The sequence below is a fragment of the Artemia sp. Qi Xiang Cuo genome, chromosome 8 (assembly GCF_049724085.1).
Source record: "Artemia sp. Qi Xiang Cuo chromosome 8, ASM4972408v1, whole genome shotgun sequence".
Lineage (NCBI taxonomy): Eukaryota > Metazoa > Arthropoda > Branchiopoda > Anostraca > Artemiidae > Artemia > Artemia sp. Qi Xiang Cuo.
Genome location: NC_142801.1, coordinates 33,308,351 through 33,325,647, shown reverse-complemented (window position 1 = coordinate 33,325,647; position 17,297 = coordinate 33,308,351). Strand labels below are relative to the sequence as shown.

Below are 17,297 nucleotides of genomic sequence, written 5' to 3'. Positions count from 1 at the left end.
AGAGTGAGGGGCCTGCAACAGCCTCCCATATACTTGCCCGCATTGTATACTATCGCAAATGCTAACAAACTTGGTTTTGTGAATAGGTATGTTTCTTTGCACATGTCTTCTTTCGCTTTGTTTTTACTGCAGTTTTCTTTTTTTTTCATGTCATGAAAAAGACAAAGCTGACAATAAAGACTGCCAATTGTTAAAGTTGATATACATTATTTATTATCATGACATCATAATGAATAATGCTATACTTAGGAACTGGGGGTTCAGACCTGCCTCTCCCAATGCTGTCTCCCTCAAGGAGTGGCAGCCTGTAAGGTAAATTTAGCAAATAAATTTACACAGCATTGTGTCTCAGACGGTTTCGTGCTGCTTCCAGTTGTTAGTAATAGTAGTTGTATTATATTTTCTTAGAACCTATGGAATTGCACTTGATGTAGGTTTGTTTGCTCGAATATCCTTTTATAGAAGTTTTCTTTCGTGAGGAGAGAACAGAGAGGGGAATAAAAAAAATCTTCGGTAAACACACCTATTGCGATGAAAAAGACCAAAATATGGTTTCAAGTTATATATGAAGAAAACTAGGACTGATGCCAGAAGGTTCAGACGCATAGGAAAACCGACGAGGAAAACTAATCGGTACGAAAGAATAAGTGTTCAAACGATAGATATAAGATTTTTCCAAAGAGCACAGATAACATGTACTATCTTGTCAGATATACTTCTTTCTTTTGTTCGCTTTATATAGAGCGTGACTCGTATCTTACAAAGACTGGTGCTTCTGAACAAGAGCCACCAAATCTCAAACTTTTGCGTGCTTAACAATATACATGTTTGCCACTTGCTCAAGCAAAATTTTTGCTCATTTTTGCTCGATGACACACGAAAAACTGATTAGTACCTTAGGGAAACTAGAAAAAATTCCTAGCCCCAAAGTTGATCGGCACTATGGGAAAAGCCGATCAGTTTTCCCATGGTACGGATCGGTTTTTGAGCATTTCCTCATGTGGCTGAACGGGCTATGAATGTTGATTTGATGAAATTTAACGTGTAGATGATAAGATACAGTTGGATCCTTTTGAAAAACAGGTTTTTTGTACTACAGAATAAATCAGTAGCCTACAGTTTGATTTAATTTACGTTTTTTAGCTGCAAATTTTATGACTTCAAATTTGTCGGATAAAAAAGTATATTCTCAGTCTTCATGATATTATATTAAAGGTCGCATGTTCTAATTTGTTTCTATTGACTTAAATCTTATCTTCCGTGTGTAAAACCTTACCGAATTTTTCCTTTGGGCAAAAAATCTTTGCAAGCGATTTCCTTTGTTTAAGACGATTCAAAATGGCGTTAGTCAATTTTATAATAAGTATCCTTCTGTTACCAAGTCCAGCTGCTCAGGAGTTTTCTTTTTTAATATACGATTGCTTTTTTGTGGTTTCAATGTTTTTTCACGCTAGGGCTGCTACCGATAATTTTTTCACCCTCAAAAATCCCAAGGTATTAATTAGTACTAATATTCGTATGTACCTAATATATTTTTGAGGGTGATTTTTATATATTTCTCCCAATATCCCAATAAAAAAACTGGAATCTCAAGGTCTTGGGAAAATCACAAAGAGTGGCAACACTGTTTGAAGCAAGGCGGTTAATGAAAATAAGGAATTGAGATCTCTTACGCTAGACTTTGTGATCAGACTGAACTTTAAAACAAAAGTTTCATAGAAAACTCATGTTTTAGAACACGTTCTATTATTTCAGATACAAAAGCTATGAACACCCAAAATAAATATCTTGTATGTTTTTGTCTTGGTTTTCTCAGATAATTGTGATACAATTAAATTTATAGGAACAAGAAATGGAAAAACAGAGGCTAATTTTCAACCAATCGCGTTTATCTTCAAGAGGAGTTCATGAGATGGTGCTGCAGTACATATCTGCCTCAAAAGGTGTTCAATCAGAAATGGTCACCAATACTTTAGAGGTTTGTTGTTTATGGTAATTTTTATTTATAAGAAACACACAAAAAATGGTAGTTATTAATTACAGGACATGCTATTAAGCCAAAATTCAAAACGTTTCGAAACTTGAATGGCGAAATTCTAAGAGCTGATTCACGCGTATTAGTTTCAATTGAAATTTGACAGAAATGCTATAGTATGCGTACAAATGTTTCTGCTCTCCAAATTATAACTAAAAAGAGAATGGATAAAGGAGAGAGGAAAAATAAAAAAGTGGAATATATACAGGGGCATATAGGAATAACGAGAAATTAAAGGCATGCAAAAATATGTCCTGCAACATGTAGTAATCTCTTAAAATCTAATACTGAACTTTTCAAAGTATTTGGTTAAGAAAAGGAGCAATAAAAATTAATATTTAGTGTTAGAACCGACCTGAATTAAATTCTATTTTTTCTTTAAGAGGAGCTCTTTTTTGAGGTTTTCCAGGAAACTATAGGAGCGAGAAAAATGTTTCTAAATTTTGAATAACTTTGTGTTAAAAATTGCTATTTTTTTATTGTTTATATACTATATATATATATATATATATATATATATATATATATATATATATATATATATATATATATATATATATATATATATATATATATATATATATATATACACTAGCCAAAGAGCTGGCTCTTTTCCTACTTCCTCTATTCGGTGCTTGGCCTCAACGGCTCTTTTCCTGACCCTCGCCGCTGGCCATCGATTCGCTCAGACATACCGTCTTGATCAACGAAATAAAATAGAACAAGTCCCTTGCCTTAAAAAATGTTAGGCATTTTATTGCCGTTGCTTACAGTATTTAACATTTGCAGCTTGGTATATCAATCCTTAGAGGAGGTAATCAGGATATTCAGATGTCTATGTTGAATCATCTTAAAGAAAAGAAAGATGTTGGCTTCTTCACATCAATTGCTGGGCTTATGAACTCTTGCAGTGTCTTGGATTTAGATGCGTTTGAGAGAAATACAAAAGCTGAAGGTCTTGGTGTTGGATCTGAAGGAGCAGCGGGAGAGAAGAATATGCATGATGCCGAATTTACTTGTCTTCTTTTCCGATTTATCCAACTTACCTGTGAAGGCCACAATCTCGGTATGCGAATTTTAAAATTTTCTTCTTCTTTCTAACCAGTTAGATGAGTAAAAAATACCTAGTTATTGAGGTAAAAAATTATACGTATTTTCAAGCTGTAAATGCGACCAAATTGCGGAAAATAACTCAATATGTTTATCATAAAATAATAAAATATATACTAGACTTTGGCAGCATTTTTAGTATCAAATCTTAATTTTAAGATTGGCTCCAAACTTAAAATAAAAATTAAAAAAAAATTTGCAAAAGAAACTATCTTTCGTTAAATAAATAATCCTTTTAGTTTTTGAAACAATCAACTTTTCAGAGGAATATTCTGTTTTTGATCTAATATTATTGCCTTCTTTTCAAAAAGGAGGTTTTACCGTAATTCAGTTAACTTAGATATTTAAGGTACAGTCCTAACCAGAAACCCTTATTTATATAGTATCTATAGGATACTACAGAAACACTTCGTTCACTGTTCTAAACAGTTTATTTTCACAGGTGTATCATTTTCAAAAGGCTTGTGTGGTGTATATCTATCCCTTAATCTGTCTTAAAAAAATAAAAGCACTTAATACTTGTGAAAAGCATCAAAGCAATGGTAATACTGTAATAGAAGCAATTATTAACAAATCTATTTAGTTTAGCAATCAATTATGTAAGGCGTTTAACAAACTTAATCTGATTTCTTCTCTCTTTTTCATGTTATTTATTCTTTATATAATTGGTCTTCGTTAATTGATGAAAGCAAAATTGCGAAGGCCGAAGAACAATGACGAGTGGCTAACTTGTTACCTATGTAAAATGCTTATACTTCTTTGTTCTTTTTTTTGGGGGGGGGATTTGAATAATGCTAAATTTAAGTAATTTTTCATTTTTTGTGAGCAGATTAAACAAATTTTTCATAAACAAATTTATCTTTTTGGAAATTATAGTCTTTAAGCATTTTTTTCCAAATATAAGTAAAGAGCAAAACTTAAATTAAAAAGAGTGGAAATTGCACTAAACGGAAAGGGCGCTGCTGCCCTTTTCGACCACCAGTCGTAACGCTGAGTTTTTTCTTGTTCTTTTCTAAACAATCTTACTAGAAATATTCCCAATTAATAACTACAAATTTTTTATTGATTTTCAAGAATAAAGGCTTATGATGTTATCGAGGAACATATGGAGATTTTGTTGTTTCCAGTAAAGTTCCTTCAATTATTTGAACATTAGGAGTGAAGGATTAAGTGAGTTTATAGCCTTCTTCCTGTTTAGGGCTATTTTTGTTCGTTTTAAGTTTTAACGTAGCCCTTTACTTGTACTTCAAAAAGTATGTATTATTGAATTTAATCTTTTGTGGACTGAATTGTATTATTAATCAATTCCAAATAACCAAGGGTGCATTTTCGAAAGGGATTCCGCTCAACTCCCTTATTGAATTGAACTTCTGTTCACCTTTCTCTGTTGAACTTCAAAGTAAATGGTTTTCTTTTTTTCACCCAAGTCTAAACATATACCCAGTGTCAGGGCTGCCGCAAACTCCCTAAAGTCCCTACAAGTCCCTAAAATCGAGTGAAGGTCCATATTGTTCCCTTAAATTCATAAAGGTCCCTAAAGTCCCTTTTTTGCTTTGGTATAAAGCTCCGTATCCTGAAGGCTACCAATACCAATGAGCATATGGTTTTCAGTATTTTTGTTTCGATTGTGATTCTTGGAACCTGTTTTTGCTTGTCTAAGAAAGAAAAAACTTGTTGTCACGTAGGATACAGCATTACTGTCTGGATAGAACAGACCAGCTAGTAACGAAAAGGAGTGATCCCCTTTGCCTCTGCAGCCAATAGGCTAGGAGGCGGTAGGGTTCGGTTGTCTTTGTTAATTACTTAAAAAACTCTTTTTCTGAGTGTCACTGTTACACACAGAGAAAAAAAAATATAAGAGAATGGCTCCAAGTACAAAATACAAATTAAGCAGCGTTGAAACCAGGTTTCTTGCACAATTTTGAGCTTATACACATTTCTCAAACTATTAGACTACCTCCTGGCGCCCTTTTTTATTTGAATGTACTTCTGGTAATAGCCTATTTATTTTTCTACTATCTTCTTTTCTTTTTTGAATTTTCAGTTTGAATAAGAACGGGAAAGTGCAAATTCAAGGAGACTTGGTTGGAAGAGAAAGATATGAGGGGACACCAAATGAAAGAGTGGTGTAGAGCTGTTCAGGGAGATCTGTTCTCTTTCCACTATTCTATCTGCAATATATTGCTTGTCTGCCATACGGGCTCATATGCTTTACTGCAGCACGCCAGAACTGCTGAACATAAGAAGAATGTTACCATAAAGCTAACGCCAAATCAGCTTTGTCTTTCAGCTGCATCTTCCATGGAGATTGGCAAACCAGCAAAACTGCCCATACGCTTAGGTCCTTATCTAGTGTAGGATGAAAAAACAGTTGCAGAAATTACATTGGCTCTGAAGATGAGTGAGTCTGACTATTCTGGGAAATCCGCTGACAGAATAGCAGATTTATTTTGAAAAACGTTCAGAGATACAGCAGTCAGAAACTTATCATTTGGCCGAACTAAGTTTGCTTATTTTTTAATCGAAGCTCTTGGACCGTATTTTCAGAAGATGGCCCTTGATAAAGTCGGTAACAGTTATGATGTTTTCAAGTTTGAGGAAGCCACAAACTCAGAAAGTAAGAAAGAGCTTCAAATGAGGACCCAATTCTGGTCTGAACAGATGAAGTGATTGGTAGAAAGACATCTGAAAACTGTATTTATTGGACATGTCACAGCTGAAGTCAGAAATAGTCAGAACGATCTGTGAGAGTGGTTTATCCATCTCTAAACTACTAGCGTTAATTTGTGACAGTCTGAACGTGCGCAAACAACTTTTCTGACTGATTGACAGTTAAAAAAGGGAATTGACAGGTAGTGAAGGTCTCCTTGATATTGGTACCTGCAAGATCCATTTGACACCCAACTCGTTTTGGAAGGGTTTGCAGGGAATCGGCGAAAATTGTTCTGATCTGATCATCAAAGGGTAGTACTTTTTTAGCGGCTGGCCAGCTAGACAAGAAGACTATGGGAAGATACAAGAAAAACCTCGCGTTCCAAAGTCCTGCTTTTTGAAACACGTACCCTCCAATTGGTTAACAATAGAACGTGCCATTTCGAGGCTAAGGGAACAGATGCCAGCTCTATCTGAGTTCTTCGTTGTCTGAATTCCAAAGAAAAACCCTATCTTAAGAAATCAAATTCGTACAAAGAGATCATCCAGCTGATAAAACAACCGACCATGAAAGCAGATTGCCAGTTTTTTGTTAATATTTAGAATCTCTTCACACGTTTCACAGAAAAGTTTCAATGGTAAGAGCCTATAGTGCATGAACTCTATATGGAGCTGAATCTGCTGGTCTTGACATTGACTGGATGAGTCCTAAAATCCAAAGCGACCGAAGAGCTTAGAAATGAACTAACGCTTCAGCCATTCGAAGATGAAAAAACTTTGTGCCACTGCTACAGACAGTTTTGAGTGACAAGATTGTCGACTGTCTCGAGTCAGTAGACGAGCTTCCAAAGCGCTCGTTCATGCAGCGTGATCAGATGCAATATTCTGAGGCTGCAAGATATATCCTTGAGCAAATTCTCGGCGGAGATTTTTGCAGTTGTTGAAAGCGTTAACTCTTCTGCATCCCAATGAAGTTTCAATGCCAGTTTTTGCTCAGAGTTTATTACATGCTGCCAGGAAATTATCCATTTTGACGCAAAAGGGCCTGCAAGTTGACGGGTTTAAGGTAGTCCAGTTTCAGGAGGAAGGATCGATGGCAAGTGCACAACGTGATTCAGGGAGGAAATATCCAAACATGTCTGTAGTCGTAAAAATGCTTTGACCATTTCACGGGGGTCTGCTAGTATGTAGTGGGGCTTCTCGCTTCCCGGTCAGGTTCTCAGCAAAGAAAGAGCTTTGATGAATGAGCGAACTTTGAATGCAAAACTATTTGTGATAGATGGGTTGGATAGATTTGGAGAACGTGCGCAAAATTTTGCTGTCACCAAAAACTTGATAAAACTAGCCAAATCTGCTAGAAAAAGCTATGATTTGTACATATAGTAGAAGAAGCCGTGAAAGAAAAGATTGAGAAAGAGCCAGAGGATTTGGAGGCAAGAGAACGGCTGAGAGATCTACAGTTCGCTGAAACCTCTTTGGAAAGACAAATAAAAGAGACTCTCGAAAAATCTCTCAAAGAAAAAAAAGAAGCGTTTGGTTCCTATCTATCATGGCCTGCTAGCGCAGGCCATGATAGATGGGACTGTGTTGATGGGTAATGAACAAAAGGTAGCTGCTACTCTTGAGATTAAAACCGCCCAGTAGAAGAAAGTGCAAAAATAAAGGGGAAAAAATAGGTTGTGTGTTCTAATTACTGTACTATTATCTCTATTATCATATTTTTGAATCTTTTTTTTTTTTTTGTATTCGAAAGTAGCGTTCAGAAAAAAAAAATGAAGGTAAAAGCTCCTCCTATGACATGAGTTTTCTCAGGTGGTCTGTTTCTTAAGTATCACTTGGCCTCTGATCATAGAGAGATGTCTGCGAATGATCATTCCCATTTTTTTTCATGGTAAAGTGTCATTTAGTGTTGTCACTGCTCTCTCTTTCAAAAGCTTTCTCAAAGCTGAGTTTTGAGGTCCATTTTGCTTCCAGAATGGTCCCTAGAGAGGTTCCTTTTTCAACTAAAAAGAGGTCCCTAAGTCCCTGTTTTTTTACCACTTGTACCTGTATTAATCCTGTAGTGTGTGCACCCAGTATGTTTGTTTCCAAATTCGTTGTTTCAAACAAAACTTGGACCCGTGTATCCCAGTAGAAACTATTTAAAGAAACCGTACTGTATGTTCTATCGTTAATGAGATTTCATTTCTCCACTTGTTAAAAATTTTATTGCCTTGGAACTGTCTACTGGTCTTACACAATTATAACCGAAAGTAAAGTGTTCAATTTTAGTCGCTAATATACAGAATATGAATGGATAATATTTCCTTTCTTACCAATTGTGAGCCAAGCCCTCACAGTTTTGTTTTGTTTTTGATATTTAATTTACCGGCAAATTATGCTTATCATACCAAATGGGTCTTGTAACTGTCTACTGGTCTTACACAATTATAACCGTAAGTAAAGTGTTCAATTTTAGTCGCTAATATACAGAATATCACTTTTTCTGGACTTAATCCCATTTGAAACTGAACCTTCCGAATAGTGCATACAGCAATCTTTTTTGCTATGAAAGTGCAAAGTCAGAGGTAAAAGAAAGCTGTTGAACTTTCTCATATTTTTTTATTTATTATTTTAGAATGGCAAAACTATTTAAGGACGCAAGCTGGTAATACTACAACTGTGAATTTGGTAATCTGTACTGTAGATTATCTCTTGAGATTACAGGTAAGCTGTTTCATTCAGTACCATTAACATAAAATGCAAAGAGTACGGGAAACCAATAAAAAAGCATTCTTTGATTCTTTAACATAAGGTTCAATAGTAAATAACAGCTACTATTTTCACTGATAGCGCGATGCTACCCATCAAACTACAAGAAATAAAGAAAAATACCATTGACATCTAGATTTAACATAAAGGTCTAAATTTATTTTATCCAAGCTGGATATTTCTGACAAACTGTTTTTTAACTTCACCCCAATGTAAAGCAAAATTAAAGAAATGTATTTGAAGAAATTACAACTAGTTTTGTAATCTAGATTTTTATAATTAATAATACGGTTTTAATTGGTATCGCTAGATTGTAATTTTTTCCTCGAGACTCTCTTGTCAGCGTTCCCTGCTTTGTGATGTGATATTTAATTAATTGTTTTTTGCTAGATAATCTGTTTTAAATAAGACTATCCATTCTAGTTTATATATTATTTTTATTAATCTTGTCTAGCTTTGAATGCCCGCCTATAATTTCTTTTCAGCTACTTCAGCACGAATACTGAAACATCTATTTCATTTTGTCTTTATTTTTAATGTCACGTTTTTCATGCATAATTTTCCTTTAACTGTGATTTTTTATATGCATCGAATTTAACATATCTGAATTTTATTCTTTTTTTGTGTACCAGTAAGGTAAAGCAAAAGAGTCTTGACGTGGCGCAAATCCTCACGCTCAACTAATTATGCTTTTAACTAATTCTTGTACTGTATTCAAGTTACGTATAATATAAGCTAAACTTCTTTCATTCACTGGGAGATCCGTCAAACTTGAAATTCTATCTATTTTTGCAAATTTTAAAATCATTTACCGATGTTTGAAATAAAAGTTGAAATTTTCACAGAGAAAAAAACTTTGCTTGTCGAAATTTGTTGCTTTATTCTATGTCTGAAGTTTATTTTCGTAATGCAAATTTTTATTATTCGTAATGCAAATTTTTATTAAGTGGAATGTTGTTTTCTTGATCAACTAAGGAGGTGGATTATATGGTGAATAGGTCCAAACGTAGCATTTTTTTATTCCTTTTTTGTGGGGGAGGGGGCACCAGTGGTGTAAATCGGGCGGGCAGGATCCGATCATTTTTCCCTCCTACATTCCCCCTCCCTAGATTTTGAAAGATATGGTATTGAAAAATTCCTCTTTTGTATCTTCATGAAAATATTGTAAAAGGCAACAAAATTCCCCAACCCTGCAATTTTGAAAAATACGTTAAGCCTACCACTCCTTATTCTGTATTCCGTGAATTGACACCACTGGGGGCATGATTTCGAAAAAATCAAGACTTGGGTAAATAAATGGAAAATACAAGAGAATGTAAGAAAGGTCTTAAAATTGCCTAGATGTACTGGGGGATTGACATGGGGCTAAAAAGCCCCCCCCCCTTTTGTTCCTTATGGTGAACTGTGATACTCATTATAGATTTGCCCTAACTTAATGTAAACGAACTCTTTAAGCTAAAAGTAGAACTTGCTGCAGCAAATATTACTGCTAACTTTACTAAAGTGTATTTCTCCTTTGTATTGCACGAGCGTTTGTGATAAAATATAAAATTTGTGTCTTATCATCCTGAGACCTACGTCTTCCCATTGTTGAAAATCAACTTCCACCCCCTCTTGGAGACATTTTATGATACAGGAATCTGTCCTAAAGTAAAGAGAATAACATGGATAATTCTCATTTTGAAAATCTACTACTGCTACTATTAACAACTCACTGTAGCACCAAGCCGCCTGAGGCTAACACAGCTACGCACACTCCTCCTCTATCCCAATCTATTCAATGCCTTCCTCTTTACACCCTCCTAAGAAGTTCGAATTTCTCTTAAATCATTCCTTACGACATCCTCCCACCCCATTTGGGGACGAGTTGCTTTTCGTTTGCCCCTAGACGGTTGGCCGACAAGGACTATCAAGGATGATAAGAACGAATTTTGAAAATCTGTTTTGGTCTAGGTAAAGCCTAGACAGTTCACTTTTTTGTTTTTGATGTATTTTAAGTTTTATGCTTGAAGTTTTAAGTTGATTGTTTTGACTTGTATAAAAATAATAAATATTCCTGTTTTTCTTTTTTTAAATATTCTTTATTCGAAAGCCTCCCTTTTCCTTGCTTTATTATCGTTTTAAACCCAACTTCCAGATTCTGCTTAGTTGAGTCAAAACCAATAAACGATGACTTTATCTTTCAGGAATCTATAATGGACTTTTACTGGCATTACTCTAGTAAAGAGATTATTGACCCGGCTGGGAAAGCAAACTTTTTCAAAGCAATTGAAGTAGCTTGTCAAGTTTTCAACACATTGACTGAAGTTATTCAAGGCCCATGTACTCAGAATCAACAAGCCCTTGCTCACTCAAGGTATTCAATATAATTTTTTTCTGCATTAATAGAGACAGAAATAGAGGAGCAGCTACCATATGCAATGCAAATTTTAAGTCACTATTTTTCCCTAAGGCTGCCAGCTTAATAAACCCTAGATGAAGACCCTCAATAACCAAATATGGAATGAACTATCTATCAAAAAGTCATTTTAATCTTTCAATAGTGGACAAAGAGGTTTTGGTTTTCAAAAACACTCTTTTGTAATTGAAACTTAATTTTGCAAATAAAATCAACCCTACGCGTGACTAACAATGAATTTTAGTAGAAAATTTAAAACTCGCGTAGTCGGTTTTTTTTATTTTGTTGTTTTGAGATGAGTATAGTTTGCTTAGGGATTTTTTAGAAAAACTCATTGGGTTTACGTTAAAGATTCTGGGATTTACCTAATCGTATATAGAAGAACCAGAACTCGGGCTCATTCATCAAACGTGAGTTTTAGTTATAGACTATTGACTTTTAAAACATATTTTTCATCTACCATACAATTACACCGTTTTTCGCTCGGTCTATGTATTGTATATACTTTGAATACTTTTTTCTTCTGTAGTCACTATTATTTTTAGGTTCGGAACTTCAAAAATACTGACAAATAATCTCTAAGTTTTGGCAAGAAGTGAAGAGGAACATTCCTTTGCTTGTTAATAATAAAGCCAGCAATTGTCAGGCCTGATCCCGAGCCAAATATTTTCAGTCCCCACTAACAAGAATTAAACTATATCAATTTTCCCCTGATTGGCAATAATTTCGTTTTTCAAGTAATTGCGAGTTTGCTCATTTTGTCCCCCTTCTCTTCTGTTGGCGCCCTTATGAAGTGTGAAAATAATAACTAAGTAATAAAATACAAAACCTCAATACATCTGAAATTTTATGCGCCTCGATTCACAGACGCCCATGCACGAACCTTTTTCTTAGAAGGGAGCAGATTTCAAAAAGACCAAGATTTTCAAACAGCATAAATAGGGTAATCATGAAAATCTAGAAATCAAAAAGTCTCCTCCCCCTTGTGTTCGTGCCTCCACCTTCTATTTACATAAGGGTACCTTTATAAATGTTCTTACTCCAGTAAGGTTGACCTTATAAAACTCAGATCAATACTAGTACCAAAGTCAAATCGCATATTTCACTCCACATCACCCTTTTCTTCCTGGTGAAATCAGAAAACAAAATATTGCACTGGACGATAAGTCACAATATCTCAATTAATTTTAATTGGCTTGGTGCAACTTTCGTAATTTTTTTACAAAAATATTTCCCTATTAGTCTGTTTCTTAAAGCCAATGAGGAATGAGCACCTTATCACAAGATCTAGAGCGTGTTTTTACTAAAACCAACACTCTTTGACTAGATTTGAGGCTTGCTAAAGACTGACTGAGAATTTCATTTTAAAAAGGCTGGAAACACTTTTATTCTGTTTAAAAATGGTCCATATTAGTTGTTAGAAGAATAAGTAGTTGAATGACGTGTAAGTTTGAAAATTCGAAGAAACACTAAGGAAACCAGGAGCGTGGCCACCAAGAGGGGAAATGCCAGGAGAGCTCTCTGCTCTCATATAAGGTTCTAAAATTACAAAAACATGTATCGGAAAGAGAGACTACTTCCGGAATGAAGGTTTGAAATACAAATTTGTTGTTCTGGCTCACTAGAAAAACCTGGGCTCAAAGATTTCCAAAATGGTATTAATGATTAGGAGGCATATAAAAACAGTTTAAGCTTATTCAGTATTCGTTCATTGTTGCCCTCCAATCACTTTGTTCGTAAAAAAGGCACTAGAACTTTCTATTTTCAATCGAATGAGCCCCATCCGAAGTTTCTACGACAACACTAAGTGACCTAGGGGAAAAAATCATACGTTGAAGTCTATTCATTTCTTCATTCATTACTTATTCATTAGCATCAATCATGGCTTTAAGAAAAAACAATTTAACCATTAAATATTCAATGGGCCTATGTTTTTCTTTAGACATCTGAATTAGATGAAGTTTGAAGATAATGTGCAGCAAACTATTAGATCTCATCTGTCTGTTGAGATATTAATTCCTTTGTCATTTCTTCTAGATTATGGGACGCTGTTGGTGGTTTTTTGTTTCTTTTTGCGAACATGCAGGAGAAGTTGTCTCAACACTCGAGCCAAGTTGATTTATTGAAAGTTTTGCTCAACCTACAGAAAGATATGGTTATTATGATGCTTTCTATGCTTGAAGGTAAGCTCAGCTATTCCTTGGTTGTCTTCTTTTTTCCTCAAACTTTGATTCTGTCGTCAGTACAGACAAAACAACATTAATGATGGTAAAAAAAATAGTTTGAGAAGTAAAATAAAGTACATCATTTAGTAATTGGTATTGAGTAAGTAGAAAGAAGTAGCGTCTAATAAAGAGTGAGTAAAATAACAATTTTAATGTTGAGCTATTGATTTTAAGCTCCACTCACACTTTGCAGGAAATTCACATACATTCCTTCATATGAAGGTAGGCTATGTTTCACCCCACCCCACAACCCAACCCCACTCCAAATACTCTTGCGGAAGACTACGAAATAATGGTAGAGAAGTGCTTGTCCAAGCCTATAGAAAACCAGTTCGTGGGACACGCTCCTTCTAAAACGTTTAATGTACATGTCTCATTTTGCATCTCTCACGAATTATTATTATTTATTTGAAAACCCGTCATACAAAAACAAGAAACCGAGCAATAAAATAATATTAAAGACAACAGTTAAACACTTCTCAAAATACAACACAAGTAAATATACGAAAGAAAGCAGGAAAAAAAAACTTCTAAGAGAACGAGTATCAAGGAGGCACACTTGTGCCTCTATAAAGAGGCGACCCACCACAATGTTAAGCGATTTCAGGTCCTAGAGGTCGCAGAGAGACGGCGGTAATTGCATTTTGTAGCCCAAGCTCAAACTAAGAAACTTGCAAAATTTCATCCTCCTCCGACTTTATCTTCATGGGGTAAACTGGGCCGGAAGTTTGGACCCTCCCACCACAGCCCCCCTGTAACGTTGTCCGATTGTGCTGAAATTTAGAGGTTAAGCTTTCCTAGGGCCCGGGAGCTTATCCTCGAAATTTCAGCTCAATCCGATCACTCCTTCCCTGTTTTCAAAAAACCAAATATAGCCACTTAAAATTCATCTCTTTTTTTTTTTGTTAGCCACGCCTACAGGCCACCGTTGGCAACGGAGCCGGTTGAATGAGGACTCATTCGAAGCAGAATTCGACCTGTTAGGGCCTTTTGATATTTTCAGACCGAAATTATTATCCCCCTAATTTACATGGCCGAAAAACCTCGTTTTCATATATGTGCGCATGTTTTTTTGTCCCTCCACCACCCCCCCCTTTAAAATTTTCTGATAGGTTTGAAATTTAGAGGAAATGCTTTCCTGGGGCATGGAAGCTGATATTTGACCTTTCAGCTCACTCTGATCACTACTTCCCTGTTTTCAAAAAACCACATATCAAGATTTTTGGGAATTTGCTTGCGTCGAAAATACCTTCTATTTGCTAAACAACAATTACTATTGTGTTTGTATAGTCCAGCGGCTGAGACTTCAGACTTTCAGGCGGAAAACTCGGGTTCGATTCACCATCAGAGCAACTTTTTTATATACTTTGAAAAGAAACTCAGTTTCTTTTTTAAATTATTTGAAAAAAATTACGTTTTCTAAAGAGTTAAAGAGGCTGAGTTACAAGGTCGACCCTTAAAACGTACAGGGATTAGGAGGCACAGTTGGGGGGCTGTTAAAGAGGCTGAGTCATAAGTTCGAACCTTAAAACGTACAGGGATTAGGAGGCACCCTGTACGACGTGATTTGAGTATTCAGGAATTAAAAGCCTTAACACAAGAATGTTCAAGAGCGGGGGGTTTGGGGGGCGGAAGCCCCCCAACTTTAACTCCTGACACGATCAGCTAACAGTTAGTCAAGCAATAATAAGTAATAAACTGTACAAAAACGTGCAGAAATTATTTGAAAAAAACTACGTTTTCTAAAGAGTTAAAGAGGCTGAGTTACAAGGTCGAACCTTAAAACGTACAGGGATTAGGAGGCACAGTTGGGGGGCTACCACCCCCAAACCCCCGCTTTCGCAGCCTTTAAATATAAAAAAAAATTTCTTTAAACTGAAAGTAAGGAGCGACATTAAAACTTAAAAAGAACAGAAATTATTCCGTATATGAAAGAGGCTGTGCCCTCCTCAACGCCTCGCTCTTTACGCTAAAGTTTTTATTGTTTAAAAAAAGAGTTGTGAGAAAGTCAAACTTTAGCGTAAAGAGCGAGGCGTTGAGGAGGGCACAGCCTCTTTCATATACGGAATAATTTCTGTTCTTTTTAAGTTTTAATGTCGCTCCTTACTTTCAGTTTAAAGAAATTTTTTTTTATATTTAAAGGCTGCGAAAGCGGGGGTTTGGGGGGTGGTAGCCCCCCAACTGTGCCTCCTAATCCCTGTACGTTTTAAGGTTCGACCTTGTAACTCAGCCTCTTTAACTCTTTAGAAAACGTAGTTTTTTTCAAATAATAAACATAAACATTTACTTTCTAATGTGACCATTATTTTCCTACTGCAAGATACGGCTCTATTCCTGTGACGTTTATCATTAAAATTCATGTGTGTTTATCATTAAAATTGACAATATTTGTTGAAAAGGCAGTACATGAATCAATTTATAAAGATTAGATACAAACGAGTTTCGGGTCCAGGGTGGGAGCCGAAGGACATATTTTGAAAAACGGCAATAGCATCATCTAATTTACTTAACATACTGCGAGTAAAAATTCTTCAAAACGGTGCAACATACTATATATGCTTCAGAGCAATAGTGTTAAACAATCTTGCAAGAATTGGACGGTTAAATCGTAACTTATTTGCAACAATGCTCCCATAAGCAGCTGATATTCCAAGTGATTATATAATCATTACAAAATTTGTGATTGTTCACAATCTAGGCAACTTCTAATGTTCAACAGGGAAGTTTGCTAACTGTTTTCAAAAAAATAGTACGTTTTTGGATGCTGAAATCAAAATTACCATGAAAAGTCCTCTTAGTTTCTTTTACAGTAAAGTAACTACTCAACTGAATAACCCTTTTCATCAAAAGCCTTTTACTTTTATACCATACTTCATGATTTCATCCTAATTAAGAAGCTATAATATAAACTATTAATTATTTTCCCAATAGCGAGTAACCTGGTACGCGGTGATGCCTAAAAGACCTGGTAAAAAGCATAACAAATAAAACAAAATTACTGGATTCTAAAGAATATTAAATAAATAAAAAAACAAGTTTTTTAAACTGAAAGTAAGGAGCAACATTAAAATTTAAAACGAACAGAAATTATTCCTTATATGAAAGGGGCTGTCCCCTCCTCAACCCCCCGCTCTTTACGCAAAATTTTTTTATTGTTTAACAAAAAAAGAGTTGTGAGAAAGTCAAACTTTAGCGTAAAGAGCGAGGGGTTGAGGAGGGGACAGCCCCTTTCATATAAGGAATAATTTCTGTTCGTTTTAAGTTTTAATGTCGCTCCTTACTTTCAGTTTAAGAAACTTGTTTTTTTTATTTAATTTCTGATCTTTTTTTAGTTAATGCAGCTTTTATTTTGGCTCACCGTCATTGAATAAGTAAACAAAATTTGCATAAAAATTTTACTCTTCTTTTGCTAAATGGCTTTCTCTAAATTTGGTTCTGATGTAATTTACAAATTAATTTACGTAACGAACTTATATATTCGTATATTTTTCTTCTGGCAAAAAAATACGAAGTTGCAGATTTTTGCAGATATAAGCTTGAAACATATGTAATAGGGTTTTTCTTATACGCTGAATCTGAAGGTGTGATTTCCATTAAGATTCTTTCACTGGTAGGGGGTGTTTTCTCCCTCTTTAAAAAATCAGGTAAATTTTCTCAGGCTCGTAGCCTTTGATGAGTAATACTAAACTTAATAAAATTTATATATTCAGAATCAGCATTATAAGCCCATTCTTTTGATACATTTATTGACATCAAAATTCGTTTTTAAAAGTTACGATTACTATTGAGCCGTATCGCTTGTTTTTTTTTATTGTTTTTTTTATTATGTATATGTTATTACGTATATGAGGGGGTTCTCCCCTTAGTCAATACCACGCTCTTTACGTTAAAAGTTAAAATTTTTTTTAATTCACACACCCCTGAATCACAAAGGCCGTATAAATAGAATATATATCTGTTTTGAAAGCACTAAAACAAATTCTAGAGTAAAGAGCGAGGAATTATCTTGGGGGAGAACCCTCTCATATACGTAATAATTTCTTTTTGTTTTAAGTTCTAATGTTGCTTCTTACTTTCAGTTGAAAAAACTTGTTTTTTTTAAAATTTAATTTCTGATTGTTTTTTT

The 17,297-nt window shown here is 35.0% G+C and overlaps 1 protein-coding gene across 1 annotated transcript in view; it reads left to right on the top strand.

Moving 5' to 3' along the window:
• Positions 1 to 17,297, top strand: part of RyR (Ryanodine receptor) — a 602,377-nt gene that overhangs the window by 457,716 nt on the left and 127,364 nt on the right. The window contains 5 exon segments of the mRNA XM_089093383.1: positions 1,844 to 1,978; positions 2,825 to 3,101; positions 8,415 to 8,503; positions 10,735 to 10,904; positions 12,984 to 13,129. Of these exon segments, the coding sequence (XP_088949509.1) occupies positions 1,844 to 1,978; positions 2,825 to 3,101; positions 8,415 to 8,503; positions 10,735 to 10,904; positions 12,984 to 13,129 (817 nt within the window).